The following is a 27,447-nucleotide window of genomic DNA, read 5'->3' on the forward strand; positions in this document are numbered from 1 at the left end:
TTTTAGTCTTTTGTCTAAAATGTCCAAAATACCTCCAGTCAACAGATTTTATACATCTGGTAGTTTGTGTAATGCATTTGGTAGCTTGTGTAATACATCTGGTAATTTGTATATAACATCTGACAGTTTGTAGTGTACAACAGATTTCATATTCTTTTGATAAGTTTATTGAGAAACCTAAACTTTCCAACATGAAAACAAGAAAACTTTTGTAGTGTATAAAATTTAGAAAAGAGTTTGTCAACTTATCTGCATACACTTTCAACAAAAAAAAACTTATCTGCATATAAATTTTAAAGAACTTGTGAGTTTATCAATAGAGACAATACAACTTCTTCCTCATCTGCGACATTCATTTCTGGCTACTACTTTCGACCACCATCATTATTTTCTCTCCAGCGTTTTTTGTAAAATTTTCTCTTCCCTCTTCTTCTCTTACCACCACTTGTCTTACCCCTCTCCCCTCCTTCCTCTCGACCCTAACTCCATTGGTGATTGAAGTTGGAGAAACAAAAAAAAAAAAAAAAAAAGAGCAAAAAAGACATGAACTACTAGTCACTAGTGTGCTTATTATTGTGTGGTAGGGTTTGGATTGAGGGCATCCATTCTCTTTGCTCTGTAAATTTGAATACCTCAAAAACCATTCCCAAATTTCAAAGGTTGGACATTTTTTTTTTGTTTTAACCGCAAACCGGACAACTTACCGGATATTCCGGTTATGATAAATGGTGTCCGAACAAATTTCTCGTAAAACCTTCCAAATAACAAGGGTAAAACAGGAAACTCAAATTAAACATAGTTAGTCTATTCACCGTTAGATTTCTCATGATAAGAAAAGAACGGTTGTAATTGATTGTTTGACTGGTGTACGGACTTTATTAAATTGAGAATGATTGGAGTCGAGATGGATTTCTTCATGTTTGACCAAAAGAAAAAAAAAAAAAAATCAAACAGAGGAGATAGAGAGAGAAAGGGTTTTCTGTCTTGAAGAGAGAGAAAGAGAGAGAGATTTCTAGAGAGAGAAAGGGTCTCTTTCAAAATCTATTTTCTCTCCCCAATTTGTTCTTCTCTTGAACAGGGGAGAGAGAGAGAAAGAGAGGTAGGTATAGACTATAGAGAGATAGAAAAGGCAAAAAAAAGAAAAGGGTATCTCTGATTTCTGTTTATTTTAGTTGAAGAAGAAGATTAAAAGAAAAAAAAAATTAGGGTTTTTTCTTGTTCATGTTCTGCTTGTCTGTGGGGGAAGAAAGCCATAATGCATGTGATGCGTCGACTCAAGAGTTTTGCATCTGGTCGTTCATCTATTTCCGATCCAGTATGTATTATTTTCCCCTTCTCAAAATCTTTTATGGGTTTGGTTTCATTTTGTGTTATTTTTTTTTCTGTTTTTAGATTTCATTTTGATGAAGATTTGTTAATGTTTCCCCTTTTCTGTAATCTGATTAAGATTAGATTAAGATTAGAAATGTTTATAATATTTTTCATTTCGATCTGCATTTCTTCAGATTATAGGGTCATTTTATGATTCAAAATGTTAAATTTGTCGAATTTAGGTGTAATCTTATACAAAACTTTTATACCCATGAACTAATTGTTATGTCTGTTTGTGATTAGATCTTGTTTACCAATGTTAATCAACTTTTGCTATTAATGTTAAAGGTTAGGTCTTGATGAATTTTAGTTTGTCTTTTGTATTAGGCTGGTGATTCAAATACTAAGAGAGTGAAGGTCGAAATGGAAATGGATATAGATAGGGAAGATAATATGGAATCTCATTCGACAGATAAAGCAGCGGAGACTTGTATAGAACAAAATATGGCTTCTACTTCACAGGAAAATGGTGCAAGCACATCAAATGATACTACTGCGATTACTAAAAATGAAAATTCGGGTTTTGAACAACTTCCGAAAGAGTTGCATGAAATGAAAATCAAAGACGATAAAACTGAAAATGATGATGACAAGGTGCAAATCGCTTTCTTTCTTCATTTTTTTCTTTGTACTTTTATGTGTTTGCTTTGTAGTTCGTGGATCTTCGGAGATCTTTATATGTTATGCGACATCTGGTCGTGTAGTGTTATTAATCGTAGTATTGGATAATACAGAATGTGGAAGTAAGTGTTGTGAACGGTAATGGAGCGGAGACAGGTCAAATAATTACTACGACAATAGGTGGTAAAGACGGTCAGACGAAACAGGTAATTTGATATTCTTGAATGAATTTGTTTTCAGTGATTCTGGAATAGGTCTTGATTTTCTTCTGTCGTTTCATCTCAATAATGAATTTAATGTCTGTATGCGAATTAAGCTGATTAAATTTCCAAAGATCGAAGTTTCTAATTGATTATTGCTTGGATTGCAGACTATTTCATACATGGCAGAACGTGTGGTTGGCACTGGTTCATTTGGTGTTGTATTTCAGGTAAATGAGACTATTTCCGTTTGGGTTTTTATATATCGACAAGGCATTGCCAAATTACTTATTTGGAATATTTTTGCAGGCTAAATGCCTTGAGACAGGTGAAGCAGTAGCCATAAAGAAAGTTCTTCAGGATAAAAGATATAAAAACAGAGAGCTCCAAATTATGCGCATGTTTGATCATCCTAACGTCGTTCAACTAAAGCACTGGTTCTTTTCTACCACCGAAAAAGAGGAGGTGTTCTTGAACCTTGTATTGGAGTATGTCTCTGAGACTGTTTACAAAGTTACCAAACATTATAGCAGGATGAACCAACATATTCCCCTTATTAATGTTCAATTGTATACGTATCAGGTAATTTGTGAATTCCCACATTTAATTGTTCTGTTTGATTGTTATTTAATGAGGTTCTCACACATCGTGTTTGTGCGAGGTATGTTGCTATTTTCGGGTGTTTCTTTTGACATAAGCTACTTGTTTTTCTCTATGTAGATTTGTCGAGCACTTGCTTACATACATGGTGTTATTGGAGTGTGTCATCGTGACATTAAACCACAAAATCTATTGGTAAGACACTGCTCCGATTCACGAGTTCTATTGAATGGATGTAAACTCGTGGGACTTTAAATTTCTGAAATTTATAAATATGACCATTATTCTACTCACCTTGCAACCTCTGGTCTTTTTTTATTTGTTTTTGCTTGAAATGATAAAAGTTTTTTTTAAATTTTGTTTCTTGGTGTTCAGTGGCGTTATTCTATAATTTCGTATAGAAACTGGTGGTCGTGGTCATTATATATTCATATTAACTACTTTATTTCACTAATTCTTTAGAGGAGAAATTATAGGTTGAAAGGTTTATATTTCTTTCAGGTTAACCCACACACTCATCAGCTAAAGATTTGTGATTTTGGAAGTGCGAAAAAGTTGGTAAGATATTCTCTTGATGGTATATAGTCTAATCATATCACGTCAGAAGGTTTGAAAGTCTTTTGCTTCATTTTAGGTCCCCGGTGAGCCCAATATATCATACATTTGTTCGAGGTACTATAGGGCTCCAGAGCTGATATTTGGAGCTACTGAATACACAACAGCTATTGATATGTGGTCGGCTGGGTGCGTTTTAGCTGAGCTTCTCCTTGGACATGTGAGTAATTTCTATTGATGAAGGAACCTTGCTGTTTTGAGAGTATCTTGATCGAATTTCAGCCTCTAGTGACTTGTAGGGAGTTACATTATTGGATTATTTAAACTCTAGTCCTTGGTGCAAATGTCCGATTTTTAACTGTGGTTTTCTGATGATGCTCAGCCTTTGTTTCCTGGAGAAAGTAGTGTCGATCAGCTGGTGGAAGTCATTAAAGTTTTGGGAACTCCTACAAGAGAAGAGATTAAATGTATGAACCCAAATTACACAGAGTTCAAATTTCCACAGATCAAAGCTCACCCATGGCACAAGGTCCGTCAAAAACGGTGTCAAGTCCTCTTATTTGATCAATATTTGTATTAGTAAATTTGATAATCAAACGTTTGACTTGAACAATCGTTCTTATACTCGATATTAACTTTCAATATTGCAGGTTTTTCACAAGAGAATGCCTCCTGAAGCCATTGATCTTGTATCAAGGCTACTCCAATATTCACCAAATTTGCGTTGTACTGCTGTAAGTAATTTTTCCGTCCTCTAGATGATATTAGTTCTGTTCAAATCTGGCTTGTATTCGCTACTACATAATTTCGATATCTCAATTGATAGATTGAATGAGATCGAATAACATTTTATCTGGTTTATAATATCTTGTTCCATAATCATCTGGCTCTGCAGTTAGAAGCATGTGCACACCCATTCTTCGATGATCTGAGGGATCCAAATACTCGCTTGCCCAATGGTCATCCTCTTCCCCCTCTATTCAACTTCACACCTCAGGGTAACATATTCTTTCTCTTGCTCGGGTTTCACTTAGAATAATGCTCTATTTTCCTCTCTCATGAATACTCTCTCTCTCTCTCTGAACCTTGTACAGAACTCGCGGGTGCGTCTCCGGAACTGCTTCAATGCCTACTCCCTGAGCACATGAAGTGAATTTATGAACTAATTGAACGTACGATCTCGACATTACAGTAGTTAATGTGAATGCGGCTCACCAACTCAGATGCAAACTGCCTTGCTTAGGCTAGCTTGATCTGTGGTGGTATTTGAAGCCTAATTCCAGTTCATGGGCACTGGCTTTGACTTTGAAGATTGGACATGACAAGAGACGCAGCCAAAACATAACGATATAGTTTAGAAGCAAAGGCAGTGGCTAAGTAAGTTTTTTCGTTTTTGGATGGGTAACTATTTTTCTTTCGAGATGGAAGTTTCTCGGTTATGGCGAATGCTATATGTTTTTTTTTTGTTAAGGTACCACGAAGATTATCATGTATTATCTCTACTGTTATGTAATCTTAAGTTATATCAAAGATGAATGCTATAAAACTTCTTTATTTCCCCATGTCGTCTTCAATTACTCCATATAAAATCAAGAGTTCTTCTCTCTCTCTCTCTCTCTCCACTAACACTCATTTTCTTGTATTACAATTCCAGATTGTTGTACGAACATCGTCATATCAAACCAGATTGGTTTCAGTAAAATATAATTCTCGTCTCGGTCGAAATACTTCAATAATTTGACTTAAAGAGTCTTGTATTTTTGAAATGAGTGAAACAATTTACTACTTAGAACAAGACATTTATTGGTCAAGTGAAATCCCTAGGGATTTCAGAGTATCTTAGATAGGAAAAGGAAAATCCAATTAATTCTTTCATTAGAACAAGAAAGAAATGTACTAAAAAAACTACTAAATAATGTTGAAAAGGTGAATTGTTTATGACATCATGCTCAGAATTTGTTTACATTTTCACCATGGTTGTTCTATGTGAGACTAAATATAACTACAGTCGTATTCTCTACAATTCAACATTCTATTTCCAAAGAAGAATGAAGGTAGACATTTTCTCTCCTACCCCTTTTCTGCAGTGTTGTCTCTCTCAGTTAGAAATTTCTTACGACTAATTTCTATAAACCTTTAGCCATCCATTTACTGAAGAGGATAAAACTGGCCAACTCCATCTTATCATTTCATAGGATGAATAATGCTGGATGCAATGATCTATACATTTTGAATGCCCTTGAGATATTTTGAAACAAAAAGTATTCTTGTTCAAATTCTACTTGGGCGAACATGTTGACAAATCAATCATTGTTATTAGGTAGGGTTATGGTGGATTTTCAACAAAAAAAAAAAAAAAAGGTATGGTTATGGTGGATGATATAATATCTCTTATCTTTTCTTCCCTTTTTGTTCTTGTAGATATTCCACCCTCCTATGACCTATGACCATCTAGTTGCACTCACATAATTACTAGTTTCACAAATATAGGTTGAGATTATTATAAACATAAGTAGATTAATAGTAAATCTAGCATATGATATAATAAAAGACGTATTTTTAGTATATATTAAAATATCACAGTACACTAATTTGACTTAGTGACCACATTTTTTTCTCATTTTATTGTGTGGTCTCTTGTATTTCTCTTTGCATAAAAATGTAAAATAGTTATTTCATTAGCTAATCGAGAGTGAATTCATATTTTTCGATTTTTTAACTGTTGGACATGTGTAAACCAGATAGACCCACGTGTTTATAGATCTTGCCAAGACAAATATCTAAATACAAACGAAAAAGAAAAATCTTAAACCCTAGGCCTGAATTAAAAAGGAAGATCATAGTGATTCCCTTAACAAAAAAAAAAAAAATCATAGTGATTCCTTTTTTACTATTTTTAATATGTGCACTAAACCATGAATTAATCAAAACAAAAAGATTAGCTTAGGAAGGTGGGATATTAGTGTCGGTGTTCATGATGTCTTCTTCTTTTGTAGCGTAAAAGGAATGAAATTAGGGCTTTCAATTTCACTCCTCTGCTTTTCTTTTTTTTACCTTTGAACTCAATCCATCTATTTGTTAAACTTTCCTTCTCGAATCCCTAAATTGGAACTGATGAAGAAACAAATCCAATTCTTCCACGTCTCCCTTTAGATTCCATTTCCCCTAAATCAGTCACTCAAATTTTCAACCTTTTTGTTCCTTTGTCTCTGTTTGAAACAGAGGAGCAGTTGACCTAATTCCAACTCTTAAATCTAAAATAATAAACCACCCCAAATCTGTCTCCTCTTTCAATTCTGGGTTCTCTGAAACCTTCTCAGATTTGGGTTTTCTCTGTTACCTCTGTGGGTTGTTGTTGTGCTGTCTCTTTTAGAGAGAGAAATAGATGGGGAATTCATTTGGATGCTCAGCATCAGGAGAGAGATTAGTATCAGCGGCAAGAGATGGTGATTTGGTTGAAGCAAAGATGCTTTTAGAGTTCAATCCTGGTCTTGCTAAGTACTCAACTTTTGGTGGTCTTAATTCCCCTCTTCATTTTGCAGCTGCCAGAGGCCATAATGAAGTATTTTTTTTACTACTTCTTATACTTGATTACCATTGTTTTTCTTTGTTTCAGATCTTCCTTTCTCTCTCTAAATTTGTTCATTCTTTATTAGATTGTGGCTTTGCTGCTGGAAAATGGTGCAGATGTGAACTCAAGGAACTACTGTGGTCAGGTTAGGGAGCTTTGATCCTTCCCTGATTAGTTTGATTTGAAATTAACACATTTGGGTAATCAAAGATTCAGAAATGGGTGTTATTTTTTTGTGGGTAAGATCATTGCTTTCTAAGTGTTTGAAGAAATTACTAAATGGGTTTTGTTTTCCTTTTCTTATTTCTTCTGTTTTAGACGGCATTGATGCATGCCTGCAGATATGGGCACTGGGAAGTTGTTCAAACACTTTTGCTTTTCAGAAGTAATGTGAGTTTCTTTCTATTTTTGTTTCTTGGGATTGTTTTCTTTTCTTTCTTAAGACATTTGTATGATATTTCGTTGCCTGTGAATTTATAGTTTATTACTTTCATATGGGTTTTCAGGTTACTCGAGCCGACTATCTTAGTGGAAGGACTGCTCTTCATTTTGCAGCTGTTAATGGGCATGTTAGATGTATTAGACTAGTAGTAGCTGATTTTGTCCCGAGTGTTTCACATGAAGTTATCAGTTCTCATTCAAAAGATGATGGAGGGCAAGAGTCTACTTCATCAAGCAACAAATTCGACCGACAGTATGTAGTTTTACTTTACCAATTTTGAACTAATATATTAGTTTATAGATATGACGACATTAGAAATAAAAGAGCAAATATAAACATATAGGTGATAACCACTCCAGTAAAATAGCATTACTGCATTAGTTCTCATAGTTTGAGGAAAATCTTCCTTACTGTGAAGTGTAACCATGCTTGTGCTTTTTCTTCTTTCCGTTTCTATGTCCATTTACCCTTCATGAACAACATATCGAAGAAAGCAAAATGCTGATCTTAAGTTTTATGAACATAACTAGTTGCTTTTGTTTCCCAAATTTCACACTTGACCGACAAGCACGTGACTTGGGACGGAACCAGAAGTCTCAATAGAGGGAGGCTGGTGTGTACAAGCTATTGTATGGATAAAGTGGCCTGGGCAAATTAGTATATATGCGGAATTGTTTTTACCCATTGTACTAGTTTAGAATAGGTTCCACCCAAACAGACCCAAATTGGTAGTTTTAAACCAGTTCTTTTGATATGTTAAATGCAGTGGACTCTCAAAATTTGTAAACAAGGCAGCAGATGGTGGTATTACAGCTCTTCATATGGCTGCACTGAATGGGTATTTTGATTGTGTTCAACTACTACTTGATATTCATGCCAACGTCTCAGCTGTTACATTTCACTATGGAACCTCGATGGATTTGATAGGTGCTTTCTCTTTCCAGAGTTGACTGTATATATTCGATTGGTTAGAGTAGGTGTTTAATTTCCCGTTGATGGGTATTTTATAGGAGCTGGCAGTACTCCTTTACACTATGCTGCGTGTGGAGGCAATCTTAAGTGTTGTCAAGTAATGAGACGTTCTTTTTCATCTAGTAGTTTCTGAATATATTTCTTCTTTTTGTGTCATTGTTGTGGAACTTAAAAAGTCTCTCTATCTCTCCCTCTCTCTGCAGATCCTTCGTGCGAGAGGTGCTAGTAGAATGACATTGAATTGCAATGGGTAACTTCAGAATTAAGTGGAATATAGCTTCTGTAAAAGCGCCATGTTAGAAAATGAGGTAAAGAAGAATGACATGTATCTGTAATCTTGTATCTTTCAGGTGGCTACCGCTCGATGTTGCTAGGACATGGGGTCGTCATTGGCTTGAACCGTTGCTGTCACCCAGTTCGGAGTTGGAACTACCAACATTTCCTCCATCCAATTACCTTTCGTTGCCGCTTATGAGTGTACTTAATATAGCAAGGTAATGTGATGATTTCATTTACTTGGAAACTCGTCAATTATTTGATACACGTAAGTGCTGAAGCAATTAAGCAATCAAAGTGCTTACCTCGATGGCTAAGTAACGTATGAATTATCCAGTCCTTATACCATATAAAGCACAAATAGCATATTGTCATATGATTATGTGTTGTCGTATTCTATTAAAATTGTTATAAAGATTATTCTTTCCATTCCCAATGTTTTTTGTCCGTTAAATGAACTCTTATTTTTTCCTAAATAAACAAAAGCTTCCTCATAACAATCATTCTTTTTATAGATCTTCTCGCTTTCTCGTTTTATGGGCATTCTCTAGTCTCTACGATACGATATCTAGTAACAATAATAACAGTTCTTCATTTCTAACATTGTTCAGAGAATGTGGGTTGCAATCCTCTACTGCCTCCCCCGATGATAGTGATGTATGTGCTGTCTGTCTGGAGAAAGCATGCAGTGTAGCTGCTGAAGGTTTGTATTCTGTTCGTTTATCTTTAAATTTCTTTCGTTGGCGAATCTTGATACTAGAATGACAGGCCGTGGCGTCTGTTGTTCTGATTTCTGAATCTGACTCACTTAAGTTGACTCGCCTGGATCTTATTGCCTGAGTTTGACTTAAACTGCATAGGCAAAATTGTCATTTCGGGTTATGTAAGAAATGTTCGAAAATAAAAACATCATGATCTCAGTATTATATTTTCTGATTTCAGGCTGTGGGCACGAGCTCTGTGTAAAATGTGCCCTTTATCTCTGCACGGCTAGTAACATCCCATCCGATATCTCAACTCCACCAGGCTCAATCCCATGCCCTCTCTGTCGACATGGCATAATCTCCTTCACAAAATTACCCACTTCCTCAACAAAGGAAGAACTGAAACCACATCTATCTCTTGGTTGCACACCATGTATGCTTCATAACCATGACCCAGAACCATCTCCAACAACTATCAGACCAGAGATTCGTAAAAATCGTGTTGCTTCAGTGTCTTCCGATATTTTTTGCCCTGTTTCTTGTAGTCCATTTCCGTCTGTTCCTATTCCTTATTGTACTTGCAATGAAGATTCATGCCCTTCATTTGAGCCCAACCAAAACCAAGATCGATCTCCTCGTGAATCACCTAGAAGATCAGAAGAAGAGCAGGATAAATCAGAAAGCTGCCCGAGACTTGAGAGAACAATCTGTTCGAGTATTTTTTGGACTCGAAGAAGTTGTCATAGAGAAAATCAATGTAATGCTGAAATCAATGCTTGATTTCTATTGTGAATATTATTACTATTCTTAGAAGTTATATAAAATTTCATAATCCGAAATAGGTATTATGTTGTAGTATGTATTTAGCAGTTTCTGTTTTAACATTAGTAGCAGGAAATTAGATCGCCGGAGTTCTTTCTTATTAAGTTCTTTCTTGTTATGCTTGATCGTATTTGGAGGTGTAACCGAAGTGTAAGAATTGAAGTAGATGGAATACTACTCCCCAAGAATGTTTGACAGATTTTGTAATGGTATGTGTATGTTGTAAGTAATTGTTATTTGAAAATCAATTTATAAACAATTTCCCTTAATAAGGAACTAACTTCTTTCCCAATCAATTTATAAACAATTTCCCTTAACAAGGAACTAACTTCTTTCCCAATCAATTTGTAAACAATTTCCCTTAACAAGGAACTAACTTCTTTCACATTCTTTTGAACTTCGCTGCTAGATACCCATTCTTTGAAGTGAGATTATTCTCACACCCTCTTAGTGACGTTGTTCGATCGTAACACGTAAATTTCTTTGGGCAACGTGGAGTATGTGGACTTTTAAACCTATTACGTTTGAGCCTAGCTCTTATAAAGTTCTTTCTTGTTATGATCGATCTATTTTAAATTTGAGCTCGACTCATTTGCTCATACAAGTTATAACATATTACGAGTAATATTTCAACGTAGAGATCATTTTTAAAGTCAACAAAAAAAACCTCTAACGATGTCAACCGTTCGTAGTAGTTATAAATAAATATTATTTTAAATAAGATAAAATATATTTAAAAAAGGAAAATTAATAAATGTGTAATCAAATCAAAAAAAAATATATAAAACCTAGTCAACAAATCGGACGGTGGTTAATGAATATGTTCATTATGATGATATTCAAATCAAAATGAGTATTATTACGTGAACAAATCAAAACACTACCACAAACAACCAAAACCGGTCCGTTCATTAGCTAGCTGGTAATCACGGGCGGATAAAGATCATCATCTTCCGTATGGTCCTACCTTCCAAATTAGGGTTTCCTACTGACAAAATTGGCAATAATGTTTTTTTGATTAATTTGGGGTTTTTCTCATATGAGCTCAATTCAATTATTTTACAAGACTTGAATTCAATTTAGGGTTAGGGTTTCGTTGAATTTTAGTTTGAACCTGAATTGAAGTAAAAAAAGAAGAAGATGGAAACAACTAGATCATCGAATTCTCCAACAGATGATATTGTAGATTCAACACCTTTGCTTGGAAATCGAGATGATGATCGTAACCGGAGAGTTGGTCGGAGTCCTCCAAGTTTAAGTGAAGCTGCTAGGTTTCTAAGAAGAGCTAGTAGTCGTCGGATGATGAGAGAACCATCAATTTTAGTGAGAGAAACAGCAGCTGAACAATTAGAAGAGAGACAAAGTGATTGGGCTTATTCAAAACCAGTTGTTGTTTTGGATATCATTTGGAATTTAGCTTTTGTCATTATAGCAATTGTCTTCTTAATTTTGAGCAAAAATGAATCACCCAACTTGCCTTTAAGGTTATGGATTTTAGGGTATGCTCTTCAATGTGTACTTCATATGGTCTTTGTTTGTGCTGAGTATAAGCGGCGCCACCCATCATCACACACCTCTGGGGTTTCCGGCGGAAATAGGACTTCTTCCAGTTCTCAAGAGGGATCAAGTGACTCTCATGAGTACCTTCTTGAGCCACAACAAGATGGTGCTGGGAGTTCGAACCCAAGGTATATGATATCCATGAATTTTTCGTGTACTTCGCTTATACTAATACTTGCTGCTTTAAAAGTTCGGTTTTTTCGAAAGAGGTGGCACAATTTATTAAACATATTTATGTAGGTTTTGCTTGAGAATTATGTCAACTACCCTTTTTATGTAAATAGCATTACTAGCTCTGAGACTTCAACCAATGATCCCCCTTTAGATCTTCCAAACTAATACTAGCATATTAACAACCACAGAATTTAATAGCTCGATATATTAGAGAGCAGTACGGCACTGTAAATGCAAGCCTAACCGGGAAAGGACTAGACTAATAAATCTAAGTACTATTGTAGTAGTGTCACGTTACATATCGTGGGTTGTTTGAGCTACTATTCCAAGTACATGATTTTTGTCATTCACTTGCTCGTAAAGCTTGGACTCTTAGGCAGGACACCATAATTTATATCACATGATTATGTAGTCTTGGTTGATAGATGAGGGTAGGTCACATTCGTGACAATGATATTATTAGGTGATTCATAAGTGATAACTGGATAGAATATGTCAAGCTTTTTCTAATAAGGAAGTATGGTGGCAGTGTTGCAAAGCATTTGGAATCTGCAAATACAATGTTTTCATTCATATGGTGGATCATCGGGTTTTATTGGGTGTCTTCTGGCGGCCAAACATTAATTGCAAATGCTCCCCAGCTCTACTGGTCTGTATGAGTTTATTTATTTGAACTTGAATTGTCATTTTCGTTCACTTCTATGCCGTTGTTTCCTTTTAAGATCGATTCTACCTTTGCATTTTTTATTCGGACTCAAACAATTCCATTTCGCAGGCTATGTATAGTATTTCTGGCATTCGATGTCTTCTTTGTGGTATTCTGTGTTGCCTTGGCGTGTGTCATTGGCATTGCTGTTTGCTGCTGTCTTCCGTGTATAATCGCAATCTTATATGCTGTAGCTGATCAGGTTTGTTGTTATTATCACTGATGCATGATTGTTTAGGTAGATTCCACTAAATAAATGACATAATTTTCCGCTACTCCTATTGCTCAAAGTAAACAAATAAAACTTCTACTGCGCTGTATATCCAACCAGCATGGTAGTCTGATGCAACTCGAGTCAAGTAGCAATTGTATGTTACCCATTTGAGGAGGAGCTCGATAGCCTGAACAAATCACTTGACGTAACTTAATTACTCCCAATGTGTTCGTAGTATCTCTGTCAAGTCTTTGTTTGGGTAGAAAAGTCTTTGTAAGGGAGGCTGGTGTAACTGTGTAGGACACTAGGACATAAATAGGAAAGGAGTAGGGTGAGACACGGGTAGGAGTATCTGTTAAGTAAGATTTCCTTCTTGGAGGACAAAGACACCTGAAGCAGAGAAAAACTACCCCAACGCCTAAAAGTGTTCTGTTGCCAAGGAACCCTAGGGGTGCTAGTAAGACTTGTGCTTTGGAGATGGAGACTTGTTTTAAGGTCTAACTCAACGAGGTTTAAGATATAAAATTTCAGAAAAACAAACACTACCTCTGATATCTGTCAATTTGAAAAGACACGAACGCGGCGTGAGTTGAGTTTAGACAGGTTCTTCAAACCTCCATCTAAGAAACAGAGTTAATCATAAAGAGCTAATGGTTGTCAGGTACTTCTTATGGATGACTACATATACTGGTGGGTTATTGTGCTCCAGAAAGGGGAAATATGTTTTGGAGACACTGATATTTCAGTTCATATGTTGTATCATTGAAATATTAAAGCTAATCCGAGATGTCTACAGTTTAGCACATGAAGGACAACAACTTTTCATTTGTTATTTTTGTATCTGGAATTTTAAATATTCAAAACAGACGTACTAAGTAGAACCCTTTCTTGTTTTCGTTATCTTTGCTCAACTTGTGTACTTGTTTGTTTATTCACTTCCCCAACTTCACATGCTTCTTAATGCAAACAGGAAGGTGCATCCAAGGATGACATTGATCAACTTCCAAAATTCAAATTTCGGAAGATCGCCAATCTCCAAAAAACCAATGGCGAGGAAGAACCTTTTGGAAGAATAACCGAATGCAACACTGACACACCTATTGAGCATGTTCTTTCAGAGGAAGACGCTGTAAGTTGTACCCATCAGAACCTATATTGTATTAAACCTTGCCATTCGTTTTACATAACAACTTGAATGAGAGAGAGACGAGAGACAAGAGACAGAGAGAGAGAGATGAAACAATAGTGCTCTGCTAAAATAAGGTGGCTCTGTCACGCATTTGATACGGTTGATTTTTACAGGAGTGCTGCATCTGTCTTTCACCTTATGATGATGGAGTTGAGCTGCGTGAACTTCCATGCCGACATCATTTTCACTGTACCTGCATAGACAAGTGGTTATTCATAAATGCAACTTGCCCTCTCTGTAAGTACAACATACTGAAAAATGGCAACAATGGTAGAGACCAAGTTTAGGAGACAACCACCAAAAGTCTCAAATTCCCCCGAGCAAGCTATCCATGCTCATATGTAAATCCTTTTATTGTTCAAACTTGCACCTAGTTTTTTCTGGGTATCTGTCCTTGTTTGAAAGTCCATATCTATGAGTCTCGGAATCATCAGTTCTGATTGTGGTTTCGAGTTAGATGATGTATGATACAGGCTATATTTATGTCGTGTGCTTGTTTGGTATGATTTGCGTAGGCAGGATCCTGTGAACATATTATGTAAGTGATCATAGAACTAGTAGGTTTCCTGTTTGAACTTGTTCTCCTGTTTCTTTCTCAATGATGATTCTTGTTCTTATTCATCTCATCGATATAGGGTTTCTGCTTAAAGTAATGTTAGCATCATATTCTACGAAACTGATATATGAGTTACATCCACTTCCAAAGTAAATGATGCTGAAATACACAAATTATTGAAATTGATTGAAAACATGTGTCTTTCCAAACAATGTGGCGGGTAGACTTTGATACTTCTTGTTCTTTAAGCTTCTCAAACAACAGACAAAGCATTCAAAACATATTACGCGTTGTTTTTGCTTGTCGCTTGTCTTTCAAGATGCCTCATGGTTAGAACTTAAAATTGTTCTTTGAGAATAAGTCTTCTTTGAGCTAGGGTTTTGATTCTTGGAGAATAAGATAATGGGTGATGCTAAAGAAATTGACATAGGAAAGCAATGAGCATTAAAACTGGGACAAAGTTATCCAAGTCTTGTGAGAATTGATGCAGTCAATCCATATCTTTGTATGATCATTTTTTTAAAGAAGTTGCTTATTTTTTTTGTTTAGTTTTGTAATGTGTACAAGTTAGCTGACACTGTGGAGAACGCATGAATGATCCTTTTCTGGTGTAATTTCCTTTGAACGTCCACCATACTTATCCTTTTTTGCGTGTGGATTCTGTCCTACTCTCCAACTTGGAAAATACAATTGTATATAAGCTTCGCCACTTACCGAGCTTGAGCATACACATACAGTCAAATTTTGGACACTCTCGCGAGCGATGTGGGACAACCACACCAGTTATTGCCACACACTAAATTGTTTGAGTTTGTTTCCAGCAATGGACCAAAATTAACTCGTGTGGCCCATTTAGATGATGTACCCCATCATTCCGTCAAGAAGTTTTATCAACTAAAACAAATAATTTAAGTGAGGTATCCGAGGAAGAAGTTTTATCAACTAAAACAAATAATCTAAAAGAAATTTTTTTTTAACACGTTTGAAATTGTTGACAACATATGTAATCATGTCGGTAACAAAACAATCATATTTTCTCCAATATTCTCATTTTACTTTTCTACGTTGATAACATATAAAAATCTGTTGTTATAAGTTGTTGGTTATATATATAATTGTGTTGTTATAAATTTTTGACAAGGTATGTAATAATGTCCGGACTTGATATAAAATGTTTACAACGTATATAGTTGGTTTGACTTGTTATAAAAGGTCGACAACATATATAATTATGTTGTTAACAACATATATAATGCATTAGTCAGAATATTGTTTCTTCGTTAATGGATTTGTCAAATACAAAGGATAATAATATGCACAACATTTCAATTTTTGTAAATGATAAGTTAAAAAATCACGTTAGTCTCAATGTTTCCGCTGAAAGCAAAATAAAAATATGAAAACTATTTCTTTCTTCACAAGACAAATAGAAAGATGCTTTAGTCAAAATGATAGTGTAAGTTTGTGTTGTCAAATGCAAAACACAAAATGCAAAATTTATTCAGAAATTTTCAAAATTCTTTTTTACATTAATTAAGGGGTAAAGTTATACTTTTACTCAAGATAACACTTTTTGACCTATTCAAATTATGTTTTACCAAGTCAATCTTGCCGAGTCATCCCAAATCGTGTTGTGGGAGTCATTGATCTCAAATACTAGGTTATTCCTATAAGTTAGTCGACTCAATGGGTCAATACCCAATTTCCCGCTTCATTTCCTCAACACTTCCAAAAGGCAAAAGCCTTGGGTATAAATAGAGGTCTTAACTCCAAATATTCAAACACAAATCTAACCTAAGCAATTCAGATATGGATAAGAGAAAACCACCAAGTGTTTTAGAGGTAATTGTTATTTCAGCTGAGGATCTTCGTATTCATAATCATTCCATCAACAAGAACGCGTTCGTCGTCATACAAACAGATGACTCTACAATTTGTCGGTCGACAAGCGTAGACAAGGAAGGTGGGAGCTATCCTTCTTGGAACGAGAAGATGGAATTTCCGTTCTACCACAACGTTCGATTTATCAAAGTCGAGGTTCAATGCAAGAGCGGTTCTAGTGTAAGGATGATAGGAGAAGCAAAAATTCCAGTTTCCGACTTCGATCGTGATTCTATTCCAACTAGCTACTTACATTTCTTGAGCTATAGATTAAGAGAACGCAACGGTGACCGTAACGGTATCGTTAATCTGTCGATTAGGCTAAACGCACCACGGTATAATAGAAGACGTCTCACAACATTAGGAGTTAAGTCTTCTTCAAATGAAATTGATGGTGGAATTGCAATGGGAATTCCATTTTCTTATGGTTGCAAGGTGTAAATATAATGTAGATTTGTATTTAGGATTTGAAGGTGTAAAAATAGATTGGGTGTGTGTTTGAAAAAAAATTAGTAACATGTTTTCTTTGTTTTTTCCATGTCTGAAATCTCTGAACCAACAAATGCGTAATTTACACGAACAAAATAAATACTTGCGTGTGTTTACTTCTCTAATAAATTCAAACCTTAGAACAATCATTCTTTATCCAATTCAGATTTGTTTTATAATCTGAAAATACGTGAATCGCATACAAATACTTGATAAAAACAAGTAATATTACACAAAAAACTAATCCAGATTTCAGATTTTAGAAAAAAATAAACGGCACCTAAGTTTGAAATTATTAGCGTGATCATTGTATTTTCATTGTTGAAGTAAAGCATTCAACTCTCGTGAAGATCAGAGTTCATCCAAACTTGATGGCTTACCAACCCAATTTCCCAAAGATGTTTTTATTTTATTTTTTTCGCTTATCTAGACTTGAGAATAAAAGAAGTCATATCTAGACTTGAGAATTAAAAAAAATCAAATCGAACTTACTACAAAAATACTTGCAGTTAAGTTTTTCTTGTTTCGGGTTGGTGAATATGGGTGGTGACCCAAGAGGAAAGGCAGCTACCGGCTTAGTAGTTGTAATGTGGTGGTGGGTGGTGGTGGTAGTGGTGGTGGAAGGTGTTGATATACAATGTAACATGGTGACAAGGTTGATAGCTACATGCTCTAATTTTATAACGAGTGGATTTCCGGAACCGAAACCTGGATCAGTATGTTGTAACTCAGTGATGTGTGAGAAACATGGGGGATTCAACAGACAGTAGGAGAGGTGTTTGTAGATGTTTAATGAGTTTGGTAACTAGTTATAATCCAAATGCTACTGCTATTGCTTCATTACCTGGTTTATGTGGTATATCTCTTGGCTTCACTATTACTCCTAATACTGCTTGCTACTAGTATGTCATCTCTCTCTCTCTCTCTCTCTCTCTCTCTCTCTCTCTCTCTCTCTCTCTCTCTCTCTCTCTCTCTCTCTCTCTCTCTGTCTCTCTCTCTTCAATGTTCCCATTAAAATACCATTGTTTTCAGTTATCCAACTATGCTTTAGTATTTGATTTTCCTTTTTTGTGTTCCTACAGCATTCCTTGAGTGGGATAGAAATTGATCCAACAAATAGAAGACATAAGCTTAAAAGATTGTAACGGAATAATTTTCACATAGCATATTTGCATACAAAAACGCTTTTACTATATTCTTTATTATGATGAATGTAAGTTGATGCGACAAGTACATTCGTTTTTTCTTTCATAAGTAATACGGAATACTATTTTACATGTCAGTTATTTATCATATCAATCTTATTCAAATCTCGTACACTTCTATTTTTTAGAAGCTAATTAACAACATAATCAACAAAAAACTACTAGATTATCAAATTTTGACATATATGATGCAAACTAGAGAGTGTATGTCTATCTTGATTCATACCTCTTTGCTAACATATAAATATTTTTGGAATACTTGTACAAAAAGGAGGAGATCTCCAAATTTAGGATAAAGACATTTACTATCCCATTTTAGGAATAGAGAAAATGGTTCAGCCACCTAACCGGCTTAGGGCTTACCCCTCTAAGTTGTCTGATCACGTGACATACCACAGATTCTCACGTGACTCTCCTTCTAGAAAGACTTCAATCACATACAAGACGACGCATGTACTTTGATTTTCAGCCATTGAGATTCATCTTTGTCGTCCAACGGCTCCGATTTCACCGATTCCTGTTGTTCATTTTGATCTTGATTATGAAGATCTCGATGTTGATCTTCATCATCTTCAACTCTTGTCCTTTTTACTCCAATTGGAACACCGAATAATCTCGGACTCGAATTTGAATTCGATTTCTCTTCTACTTTAATTATCCGATTCTGACACTCGCCGGCAACGACCGTACCACCTGTGTCAGACTCATCGGAATACCGCTTCAGCGGTAAAAGTTCAAGCGGTTTATCTTCTCTAAAACCGCTGTCCTGTTGTTGCTGATTATTATTATTACTAGCATAATTAGTCATCAAAACCAGTATACTATTACAGAGACTCTTCATTTGAGTTAACTCATTTGCCAGATTCCGATTCTCTCTTCTCAACCGTTCATTCTCTTCTTGAAGCTCTGTATTACTACAATTACTAATATTAAATCTCAAAGCGGTTGAAGGAGATGAATTTGAAGATAAAACTTGTTCGTCACCAGAATTCGTCGGAGAAACAGTACGATTTGTCGGAATAGCTACCGGCGAAGATGAAGCTACGGTCATTCCTGTCGGTGTTATTTTCCGACGCTGAATACCAGAAAGAAGTTCTTTTGATCCTCTTTTGAAGCAATCGTTTGAAAATTCCCATCTATCTGGAACGATCTTTCTGAATCCCTGAAAAATGGAAGAACAAAACCGTTAAGTAAACCGATTTAGAACCGATTTAAAGAAATCCTTTAGAGAAATGAGGTTTTCAGATGTGAGAGATTCTTACGTAAGTATTGAGTTGTCTAACAAAACTAGAGAAATTGTTATGTTTGAAGAATTTAGGAAGAAGATCTCTAGCGAATTCGGCAGGTTTCCAAACGATGAAAGTTGAACCATCTTCGTTCCAAGAAATTATGTCGTCTATTAATGGATCTTCAACTAATTGATATGTCTTTGTTAAAAATGGAGTTGGAAGAGATCTCTGTGAATCTCCTCCTCCACCACCACTACCTCCTGATTCGCCGGTTTGTTCAACCGGTGTTGGCGTCATGATCAAAATCAACTTTGTCAAAACCTAGAATTTCAGATCAGGAAAAGAAACAAACTTAGAAGATACGCGAATAACGTAAAATTAAACTGAGTTTGTACGTTTTAAGTTCTAGATCCATGAACGAAACAAACATGCACCGAAAAAACATCACCCGAATCAGAAACTCACCTGATGAAGGAAGTCTCTTCAAACGGATACGAGTAATCGACGGCAAGAAGATAATCGATCGGAGAAGCTAGAGAGAGAGAGAGGGGAAGGGGGGAATGGTTTTGTTGTTTCTAGAAGTTTCGTCTGGATTTAAAAGCGAAAGCGTCCGAAGAAAGAAAAGTGGAGAGAGAGAGAGATAGGACTTTTGGAGAGAGAGAGAGAGAAAAAGGAAAGGAAAGAACGAGAAGGTTCGCGCTTTCTTTGCCGTCTTGTTCTGACACGTGTCAGTAACCCAAAGAATATGAGTTGCTAGATAAGATGTTTGGTTCCACCAATGGTAATGGTTAAAAGGTTATCCTAGCTTGTAAGTCATCGATCCTATCTATCTATTTCTTGTTAAACTCAATGTCTAAACTCAATGGATAAATCGTTTGTGTCTGTACAATCTAGATAAATTTGGAAGTGAATAATCATAGTTATTGGAGATAAATTTAGGAAATGTAGTTCAACAAAAAAAAAAAAAAAAAAAAAATTTAGGAAATGTAGTTCCGGTCAAAGATGAATTTAAAAGATGTTATCCCAACTTTTAAAAAGAAGTTTGGTAGTTGTAATTTTGACCATTAAAGAGAGCATAATTTAAAAGAGATATCATTTTTTCTTGTTATATAGATTTCATATATCAAATTAAAAGAAAGACGAAAGTCTGTAATCCGATAAAAGAGTGTTGATGGTGTTTCTTATAAAGAACTCACCAGTCTGGTATTTTCCTAGTTACGTCTCCACTCGAAAGAGATACCAAGTTGTAGTCAACATTATCTATCCTTTGGCATTATAGAGACGTTGGGATGTTGGATTTCATGAGTTCTCTAATCTCTCAAGTAAGAAAGTGGCCCATGAGTTTAGGCTAGTATCATTTCCTTGTAAGGAGTGACAAGATCGAACAGAAGTGTAACTCTCATAAATATTTTTGAAGCGTAATTTCCCCAAGAGAATTAACAGTTCTAATTTAAGAAACGTTTACTCATGCAGCAACACTTTATTTTCTATTAAAAAATTAAACTTCTCAACGAATTACTTCGGGTCAAATGAACAGAGACTTTGATAAGTCTTTAGTTGTTCAACCTTTACAGATAATTTGCAGTTCAACGAGTTTGAGATTACAAAACACATTGATGGGAAGAAACAACGTCCGGCCTCCCATACCCACATAGACTTGCCCGTACCCATATAGACTCAAACATCGCTGTTTGAATCTTTTTATTTATGGTATTGTACATCAAAAAAAAAAGTAGTTTACAGCTAACAATCATAGGAACCAATTCTATTTCCAAAATCCTTTGTATGAATAACAAAATGTTTTTCATTTATTTACAAACTTTTAGCAAGTCTTTTGCTTTCGCAGGGGAAGAGACACGGAAGCCTAACCCTATGCAATCAGAAAACATGTGGTATTTTCGTGGTTACCATCATTTAGTCATTTAGATACTGAATCCTTCATGAACATAATATATTCTTTTATGGTATGGGTTTCATTCACTGGCTACTAATGTAGACGACCAATAAATGATTGGTTGTTTTCAGTTCATTGATAAGATAGGACTCAATACAACAATGATAACAGCTTAAATTTTTTTTTAAGTGTCTAGCTGGTTTAACGACCGACTCAACACCAGCTATATTGTCCCTAGTTTAGGCACCCATCCTTGCCATCCTACTACCTAATTTCACATGATACATGGGTTTTCTTCGGATAAACCTACCGTAAACCATCCACAGTTCTGCATCTACTCAATATGTGCTGCGAGTCTGCGATTATATATAACCTAGGTCAAGAAGGTCTTCTTAAGCAATGTCAAACTATGTGCAGTACTCGCGGACCTTCCATATCGTATCAATAGTTCAAAATATTTATGTGGCATGTATCATATTTTCTCTCCTCTGGAAAGACTCAAAAGACTCGACGAGCAACCAAATAACCTAAGTTCTTATTCATCGAAAGGGATACTATTTCTTAGAACCTAAAAAAGGTAAATGCATAATGTACTTCACATAATATAACTAAACTGCGGCGAACAAGATAAGGAAAGGAAACAGATATACGACAAACTAACAAAAAATCCCATTCAAAATCAAACAAAATTTTGATTCGACAAGATAGAGTATGAATTACGAGACATATAAAAAGCCCGAACGATAAAGTACAAGACTTGATGAACTAAAAATAGCACAAATGACAACAACCCACCAAGCTAGAAACAATGCTACTTCTTTTACAAATAAAGAACAAGGTATGAAGTTACATAAAGATGGAAGGTTCATAAGTAGGTTACCTTCTCCGATCTGAGATAATCCGAGTAAGAGAAGAACCAATGCCGATGGTGCGAAAAACTGCAAGACTACTAAACACATGAAGTAATTATGTAAGAAGATTTTTGCTCTACTGAAATCCAAATCGGGTACTTTACTAGCATGTAATCTTTGATACCAACATAAAACCGCTTCATTCAAATACATTTGTAAGTTCATCCTCAGTGTTAGAAACTGCGATAAACCAAATGCCAACAAACAATAAACCCTAAATTTTTCAAAATCCGATTGCAACATACCCACATTCCCAATCAAACTATCTCTATATCCATTTCTGGCACTAGAATTCACTCCTCTAGTATCGACATTGTTGATGTTAACAAGAATCGACGCAAATGGTTTGATCCAAAGTAATGATGTAAATATACCAATGATGAGATTCACATAGAGGAGCAATCTTGCAAACCACCCACAAGAAATTATTGATAAATTCCATCGAAGTTGATCAGTTCCAATCCAAAATGATCTAGCTATTTTTGTAGCAGGCATAAACAGAAATCCAGCAAGACAACCAGCTAAACTAGAAATCGTAAACTTCTCAAATCCATCAATTGACTCAAAATTGAAATCAATTATTGAAGGAGCCTTAACATGAAGAATCGAAAACCCTAAAAGAAACCCTAACCCACCAAAAATCACACTAAGTTGTTTCTCTGTCCTCTTAGATGCAGATCTTTCAAATGATAACTTACCAATCACTACAAAAACCTTAAGAAGAGCAAAAAACCCTAAAAAAACTGGAACCAAAGATCCATTAACTAAAACTCCAGAAGATTTCTCAGGTGATAAGAATTGTTGAAGAATAATAGATGAAATTCCAACAAAAGAATAAGTGAAAACATCTTGATAATCAGAATAATATAATCTTGATACTAAATGACTATCAACTAATTGTAATCTAAAAATCTGTGCATTATTTTCATCAAATTCAAATTTTTCTTTTGATTTTTTCTTTCTAGGTTGTTCATTAATCGAAGAAGAAGAGAGATTTTGATACCCTGGAGGAGTTGAATCACTGTTGTTGTTAGGTCTACGAATAGCAGGACGAAACCCAGATTGAGATTTGTCATTAGCAATATTTTCAGGGTGAATATAAGTATTGAGACCTTCAAGGAATCTGATTGGAAGATGAAGAACAGTGAGGATTAAAGTTATAGTGAGAGAAAATAAGATTTGGAGTATGAGATTCTTGTAATTGAAGAAAATGGTTGATAACATTGTGTTTTCTTCATTTACTTCATGATGAGAGTTCATTTTGACTTTTGTCTGGAGAAGATGGGTAATCTGATTTTGGATCTGAAATTTTAGGTTTGAAAGAAGGAATCTATGTCTGGCCCTTGAAAAATTACCTATAGCCTAAAGGGCATATGAGGCGATACGGCCGTGGGCTTGGGATAGTAAGGGTTTGAGCTTGGCTTGGGCTAGTACATGGCTTTGGGCTTGGGTATCTTGTAAAAGTTTAAAATAGTCAGAACTCAGAAATCACATCTGCAATGTAAAAATGTCACTCTAACGACTATGGAAGATCGTAATCAATTTCCAAAAATAAAAACGGAACCACCATCACCATCATTTGGGGTAATGGTTGGATACGTACTCCGAAATTTAGAGGTTCTTGATTCATTCCCTAGAAACTTAAAACCCTGAAACAAATTTAAACTGTGATTTCGTACATATATATATAATAACACTTACGTTCCCGAGCGTTTAATACGTCTCTCTTTTATTAGTTATTTGAAAACGCAAGTATATCAACGTAATTTCAGGACTTCGCGCATTGACTACTTCATAAGGTATTAACAATTACAAACAAGTATATGGCGTAAATCTTAGTTTTAAATTGGTTATTTACGGTTTATTATGTCACAATGAGGCATCGTGCGGATATAACCTGAAAATACATTTTGAATTGACAAACACATTAACTGCCATAAGCATGACACTAGACTACTAAAATTCATGTAGAGATTTCTAGTGGTCATCGGGTCTGACCTTAATTTCCACCTACACAACTTTTATTTTAATATTGCTCTTTGATTACATGACATAAATTTAGGGATTTCAACAAAAAAAGAAAAGAGATAAATTTAGGGAATAAACCACTTCTAGCAAGATTTAACACATAACTTGTTAGACTCAAGAAGTAGATACAAATATGTGAACTAAATGATCATTTACTGCACAAAGATATTTTATATCATATGAAAACTGAAGCAAATGCTCATTTACTGCATGGAAATATTTCATATCATGTGAAATCATTCGGTTGCTAAACATTCGAACTGCCACGAAACCATATGAAAAAATTGATAATGAAACTCGAAATGCTGTGATAAGTAGTTGATGAAACCTACAATGAGTATTTACAACTCTATTCATCACTTACAAGGACTGGAATATGGGGTAATACAAGCAAGCTACCTAAGGATGCCTCTGGATGGGTACCTCAAAATTGCTCTCAGGGCTTCTGTTTGTAGGCGCCCCCGTGCCGACCTAAAATTGCCCTTGCGCATGTACCCCTTGGTCATAAAGCAATTTTGTGGGTGGGTCTATAGTAGGACAGAAGGGTTAGTCATAAAGTTAATGAAGGTGAACAGTATTTGGTTTGGCCTTAGAGGAACAGATGCAAAATTTTGATATTTCAACAAAAAAAAAAGATACAAAATTTTGATGATAGTATTTGACACAATTGGGAACACAATCAAAACACATGGTGGGAAAATAAAGGTGATTCTTTTCTCCAAGAGCTGTGTATTCTTTTCACTACGTGTCATACCCCCATTAGTCCAATATTAACTATTCGGGTCAGCAAACTTCCACTTATAGAAATTTTTAAATGGATTCTTTGTTCTTGACACGAGAGGTAGGTGGGGATAACTAACTTGCCATTCTTTTTCCTTTTTTATCCTCGCAAAACATATATAATATAGAAATATATCATGATTTTATTAAGTTTTATAATTTATCATTGTCGACATTCAGAGTTTAATTGGGTCGTTTAAGAATACTGAATACATAAGAAAAAAAATCATAAAAAATCAAAGCAATCGACAAATCTGACTTTAATTGTCAATGCCAAATCGATAATCGAACTTTACAAATTTTGTCGTACTTACATTGCTATGGTTTTTTTAAGAAAATACTCCTATATTAGAGAAAGAGATGTGATGAATTATGATGAGTTTTCTTATACGTTTGCCAAATTCTGATATCTCACGTGAAAAATATCTATCGATCAACCATTTGTAGATAATAGCGGTCAACGGGTTTGCCTCTTGTTTGCCAAACCCTGATATCTCACGTGAAAAATATCTATGTATATATAGATCAACCATTTGTACATATAGCGGTCAACAACATTGCCTCTAGTTTGTCAAACTCTGATATCTCTCGTGAAAAATATCTACAGATCAACCATCTGTACCTATAGCACTCAACGGGTTTGCCTGTAGTTTGAATTTTAACTTTATTAGTCACATAAACAAATTAGGTGAGATATTTGTATCCTAATATAATATCCTCCAACTAATTTGTCTAGTAAAAAAAAATAAAAAAATAAATAAAACAATATCTGGCCTACAAAATATAAAATTAAAACCGGTAGTACAATATCAAAACACCAAGCAAAATATCTTGAGAACTTATTGAACAACTTTCAGCATGATATACCAAAAACCACCTTATAAAACCACAAATCATATCATCCCCATAATCTGTTACTACCAATACCTCTCTCTTTTTCTCTCTGATTTTCTTGCCGTTTTTTCCTGTAAAAGCGGTATTTTCATTAACAAAAAGTGGTATTCCGGTGATCATCGGATATGGCAGATGTAGAAGGAAGAACGATAGAAGATCTATCAGCTAGTGAGTTATGGACGAATGAAAAACACATTAACTTTCTTAATTGGATCGAAGATTCATTCGTTCGAACAATGCTTGAAAATCATAATCGTAACCCTAACTCTCAACGTCTTCTTCCTCTTGATAGATTTCTCCCTGATAGCTCCGATTCTACTCGCGATCTAACTCATCATCTTCCAGGTACAGTCCCCCCCGAGTTTATATTATTGCTTTATAATGACGGTATTACCCTTGTTAACAATGATTTAAAATAACGTTTTAATTAATCTCTGTTTTTTTTTTTACTACAGATCTAAATATCAGGAGAACTTCTGAACGAAAGACGATACTGACGTGTAAATCTTCCCAGCCGTACGATTCATCTGATGATCAGGTATGACTACGTTTTTTCTAAACCATCCAGATCTTGCTTGATTTCGTCTGTATAAAAATATCTAATGGCCATTATATTGAATGGGTTAATTATTCTGTATATTATTAGCGGGATCTATTATCTAGCTAGAGAAGTGCTTACGTAATTAACTCCAAGGTGATATTTCATGTCCTTTAACATGAACGCACAAAGTAGACACCTCCCGGGCCACCTAACGTGTGCGAGTCTCGAGATATCGTATTGCAGTATGTTCAAAAGAAATAGTATATCGATCGAGCGAAAGAGTTGAGATACAAGAAGCAAACATATATATTATTTTCCGCGTCGAATAAAAATATAATCGTACATATTTACGAATGACGACAACCATAGTTAAAATTATTAGGTTAGAAATAATTAGTTTCTGATGGATAGATACATTGTAAAACGTCTGTACACGAAAATATGGAAAAGCTACCGAGTCTGGATACAACGAATTTTCTATATCCGGATGAAAATTCTTTGGTGGATCTGAGTCATTGTTATCAATAAATGTAGTAAATTATCGTATATTTAAGGTTGAATAATTTTGATTAATATTATAATTAAGTCTTTTTTCTAATAGTAATATAAAAATTAAAGTTGTAGATATTTTAGGAGATTTTAAATGTTATCTATTGGATGATTAAAAGAGAATATTATTTTGATTTACAGGTGGTCCCACATATTGAGAAGATAGAAGGTGATAAGGAGGAAGCAGAGAGAGAATGACTTGAAGAGGTTGTTGTTGTACCACCACCGTCCAATAACAACAACTACTGTGGTTAAGAGAGAGAGAGAGAAAGTAGACAAAAATTATTGATTGAATGAGATATTATTTTAAGGGTAATTACTAATTAGTATCACTAATTGATGTTTTTATATAGAGGGGTTGGGCAAAAGGCCCAAAATCAGCCCAACAATATGTATCAGGCCCACCGCAGATAAAGAATGAGGGGCAGGTCCAAAAAGTCAGGCTAGGGGTGGAATTTCCGAAACACCCTTCTTCTTTTTGAAATTTACGAAACGACCATCGAAAAATTCCCG

The 27,447-nt window shown here is 35.1% G+C and overlaps 8 protein-coding genes across 8 annotated transcripts; 6 read left to right on the top strand and 2 right to left on the bottom strand.

The window, feature by feature from the left end:
• Nucleotides 1-318: 318 nt before the first annotated feature.
• Nucleotides 319-4,909, top strand: LOC147535280 (shaggy-related protein kinase epsilon-like). Its single transcript, XM_086651152.1, has 12 exons — nucleotides 319-1,315; nucleotides 1,699-1,965; nucleotides 2,106-2,198; nucleotides 2,363-2,422; nucleotides 2,502-2,774; nucleotides 2,913-2,987; nucleotides 3,294-3,350; nucleotides 3,427-3,567; nucleotides 3,730-3,876; nucleotides 3,998-4,081; nucleotides 4,243-4,345; nucleotides 4,442-4,909. The coding sequence occupies exons 1-12, from the start codon at nucleotides 1,256-1,258 to the stop codon at nucleotides 4,498-4,500; spliced, it is 1,419 nt and encodes a 472-aa protein (XP_086507278.1). The 5' UTR covers nucleotides 319-1,255; the 3' UTR covers nucleotides 4,501-4,909.
• Nucleotides 4,910-5,730: 821 nt separating this feature from the next.
• On the top strand, nucleotides 5,731-10,403 carry LOC147535281 (E3 ubiquitin-protein ligase XBAT33). The gene is made up of 10 exons (XM_086651151.1): nucleotides 5,731-6,909; nucleotides 7,004-7,063; nucleotides 7,237-7,308; nucleotides 7,425-7,612; nucleotides 8,127-8,287; nucleotides 8,371-8,429; nucleotides 8,536-8,582; nucleotides 8,683-8,826; nucleotides 9,220-9,311; nucleotides 9,551-10,403. Exons 1-10 carry the CDS (start codon nucleotides 6,733-6,735, stop codon nucleotides 10,090-10,092), a joined length of 1,542 nt encoding a protein of 513 aa, XP_086507277.1. The 5' UTR covers nucleotides 5,731-6,732; the 3' UTR covers nucleotides 10,093-10,403.
• A 301-nt stretch (nucleotides 10,404-10,704) lies between these two features.
• On the top strand, nucleotides 10,705-14,598 carry LOC147535282 (E3 ubiquitin-protein ligase At4g11680-like). Its single transcript, XM_086651153.1, has 5 exons — nucleotides 10,705-11,822; nucleotides 12,398-12,517; nucleotides 12,644-12,776; nucleotides 13,759-13,917; nucleotides 14,091-14,598. Exons 1-5 carry the CDS (start codon nucleotides 11,275-11,277, stop codon nucleotides 14,262-14,264), a joined length of 1,134 nt encoding a protein of 377 aa, XP_086507279.1. The 5' UTR covers nucleotides 10,705-11,274; the 3' UTR covers nucleotides 14,265-14,598.
• A 1,720-nt stretch (nucleotides 14,599-16,318) lies between these two features.
• Nucleotides 16,319-17,032, top strand: LOC147535283 (BON1-associated protein 1-like). Its single transcript, XM_086651154.1, has one exon. It carries the CDS (start codon nucleotides 16,343-16,345, stop codon nucleotides 16,853-16,855), a length of 513 nt encoding a protein of 170 aa, XP_086507280.1. The 5' UTR covers nucleotides 16,319-16,342; the 3' UTR covers nucleotides 16,856-17,032.
• Nucleotides 17,033-17,484: 452 nt separating this feature from the next.
• LOC147535284 (Bifunctional inhibitor/lipid-transfer protein/seed storage 2S albumin superfamily protein) lies at nucleotides 17,485-17,826 on the top strand. Its single transcript, XM_086648673.1, is given in 2 exon segments — nucleotides 17,485-17,636; nucleotides 17,638-17,826. Coding segments are annotated over 2 exon segments (315 nt in total). The 5' UTR covers nucleotides 17,485-17,490; the 3' UTR covers nucleotides 17,807-17,826.
• A 248-nt stretch (nucleotides 17,827-18,074) lies between these two features.
• On the bottom strand, nucleotides 18,075-20,198 carry LOC147535285 (heat stress transcription factor B-2a-like). Its single transcript, XM_086648672.1, has 3 exons — nucleotides 19,803-20,198; nucleotides 19,371-19,658; nucleotides 18,075-19,270 (listed from the first exon to the last, which is right to left on the bottom strand). The coding sequence occupies exons 2-3, from the start codon at nucleotides 19,632-19,634 to the stop codon at nucleotides 18,542-18,544; spliced, it is 993 nt and encodes a 330-aa protein (XP_086504798.1). The 5' UTR covers nucleotides 19,635-19,658; nucleotides 19,803-20,198; the 3' UTR covers nucleotides 18,075-18,541.
• Nucleotides 20,199-21,878: 1,680 nt separating this feature from the next.
• LOC147535286 (transmembrane protein 161AB protein) lies at nucleotides 21,879-23,489 on the bottom strand. Its single transcript, XM_086648674.1, has one exon. It carries the CDS (start codon nucleotides 23,400-23,402, stop codon nucleotides 21,948-21,950), a length of 1,455 nt encoding a protein of 484 aa, XP_086504800.1. The 5' UTR covers nucleotides 23,403-23,489; the 3' UTR covers nucleotides 21,879-21,947.
• A 2,341-nt stretch (nucleotides 23,490-25,830) lies between these two features.
• LOC147535287 (uncharacterized) lies at nucleotides 25,831-27,282 on the top strand. The gene is made up of 3 exons (XM_086648374.1): nucleotides 25,831-26,189; nucleotides 26,300-26,382; nucleotides 27,076-27,282. Exons 1-3 carry the CDS (start codon nucleotides 25,970-25,972, stop codon nucleotides 27,130-27,132), a joined length of 360 nt encoding a protein of 119 aa, XP_086504500.1. The 5' UTR covers nucleotides 25,831-25,969; the 3' UTR covers nucleotides 27,133-27,282.
• The last annotated feature ends 165 nt before the right edge of the window (nucleotides 27,283-27,447 follow it).

Source organism: Eschscholzia californica, unplaced genomic scaffold, assembly GCF_041429995.1.
Source record: "Eschscholzia californica isolate CP2 unplaced genomic scaffold, dmEscCali1.0.p SCAF_6, whole genome shotgun sequence".
Lineage (NCBI taxonomy): Eukaryota > Viridiplantae > Streptophyta > Magnoliopsida > Ranunculales > Papaveraceae > Eschscholzia > Eschscholzia californica.

Bases quoted from the DNA above. Each gene is read 5' to 3' on its own strand.
- LOC147535280 (XM_086651152.1), top strand. From the start codon at position 1,256: ATGCATGTGATGCGTCGACTCAAGAGTTTTGCATCTGGTCGTTCATCT. The intron at 3,351-3,426 runs GTAAGATATTCT...GCTTCATTTTAG, and splicing joins TTGGAAGTGCGAAAAAGTTG to GTCCCCGGTGAGCCCAATAT. The intron at 3,568-3,729 runs GTGAGTAATTTC...GATGATGCTCAG, and splicing joins CTGAGCTTCTCCTTGGACAT to CCTTTGTTTCCTGGAGAAAG.
- LOC147535287 (XM_086648374.1), top strand. From the start codon at position 25,970: ATGGCAGATGTAGAAGGAAGAACGATAGAAGATCTATCAGCTAGTGAG. The intron at 26,190-26,299 runs GTACAGTCCCCC...TTTTTACTACAG, and splicing joins TCTAACTCATCATCTTCCAG to ATCTAAATATCAGGAGAACT. The intron at 26,383-27,075 runs GTATGACTACGT...TTTGATTTACAG, and splicing joins ACGATTCATCTGATGATCAG to GTGGTCCCACATATTGAGAA.
- LOC147535285 (XM_086648672.1), bottom strand. From the start codon at position 19,634: ATGACGCCAACACCGGTTGAACAAACCGGCGAATCAGGAGGTAGTGGT. The intron at 19,271-19,370 runs GTAAGAATCTCT...TCCATTTTTCAG, and splicing joins TTAGACAACTCAATACTTAC to GGATTCAGAAAGATCGTTCC.
- LOC147535282 (XM_086651153.1), top strand. From the start codon at position 11,275: ATGGAAACAACTAGATCATCGAATTCTCCAACAGATGATATTGTAGAT. The intron at 12,777-13,758 runs GTTTGTTGTTAT...TAATGCAAACAG, and splicing joins TATATGCTGTAGCTGATCAG to GAAGGTGCATCCAAGGATGA. The intron at 13,918-14,090 runs GTAAGTTGTACC...TGATTTTTACAG, and splicing joins TTCTTTCAGAGGAAGACGCT to GAGTGCTGCATCTGTCTTTC.
- LOC147535286 (XM_086648674.1), bottom strand. From the start codon at position 23,402: ATGAACTCTCATCATGAAGTAAATGAAGAAAACACAATGTTATCAACC.
- LOC147535281 (XM_086651151.1), top strand. From the start codon at position 6,733: ATGGGGAATTCATTTGGATGCTCAGCATCAGGAGAGAGATTAGTATCA. The intron at 7,613-8,126 runs GTATGTAGTTTT...TGTTAAATGCAG, and splicing joins AGCAACAAATTCGACCGACA to TGGACTCTCAAAATTTGTAA. The intron at 8,583-8,682 runs GTAACTTCAGAA...TGTATCTTTCAG, and splicing joins ATGACATTGAATTGCAATGG to GTGGCTACCGCTCGATGTTG.
- LOC147535283 (XM_086651154.1), top strand. From the start codon at position 16,343: ATGGATAAGAGAAAACCACCAAGTGTTTTAGAGGTAATTGTTATTTCA.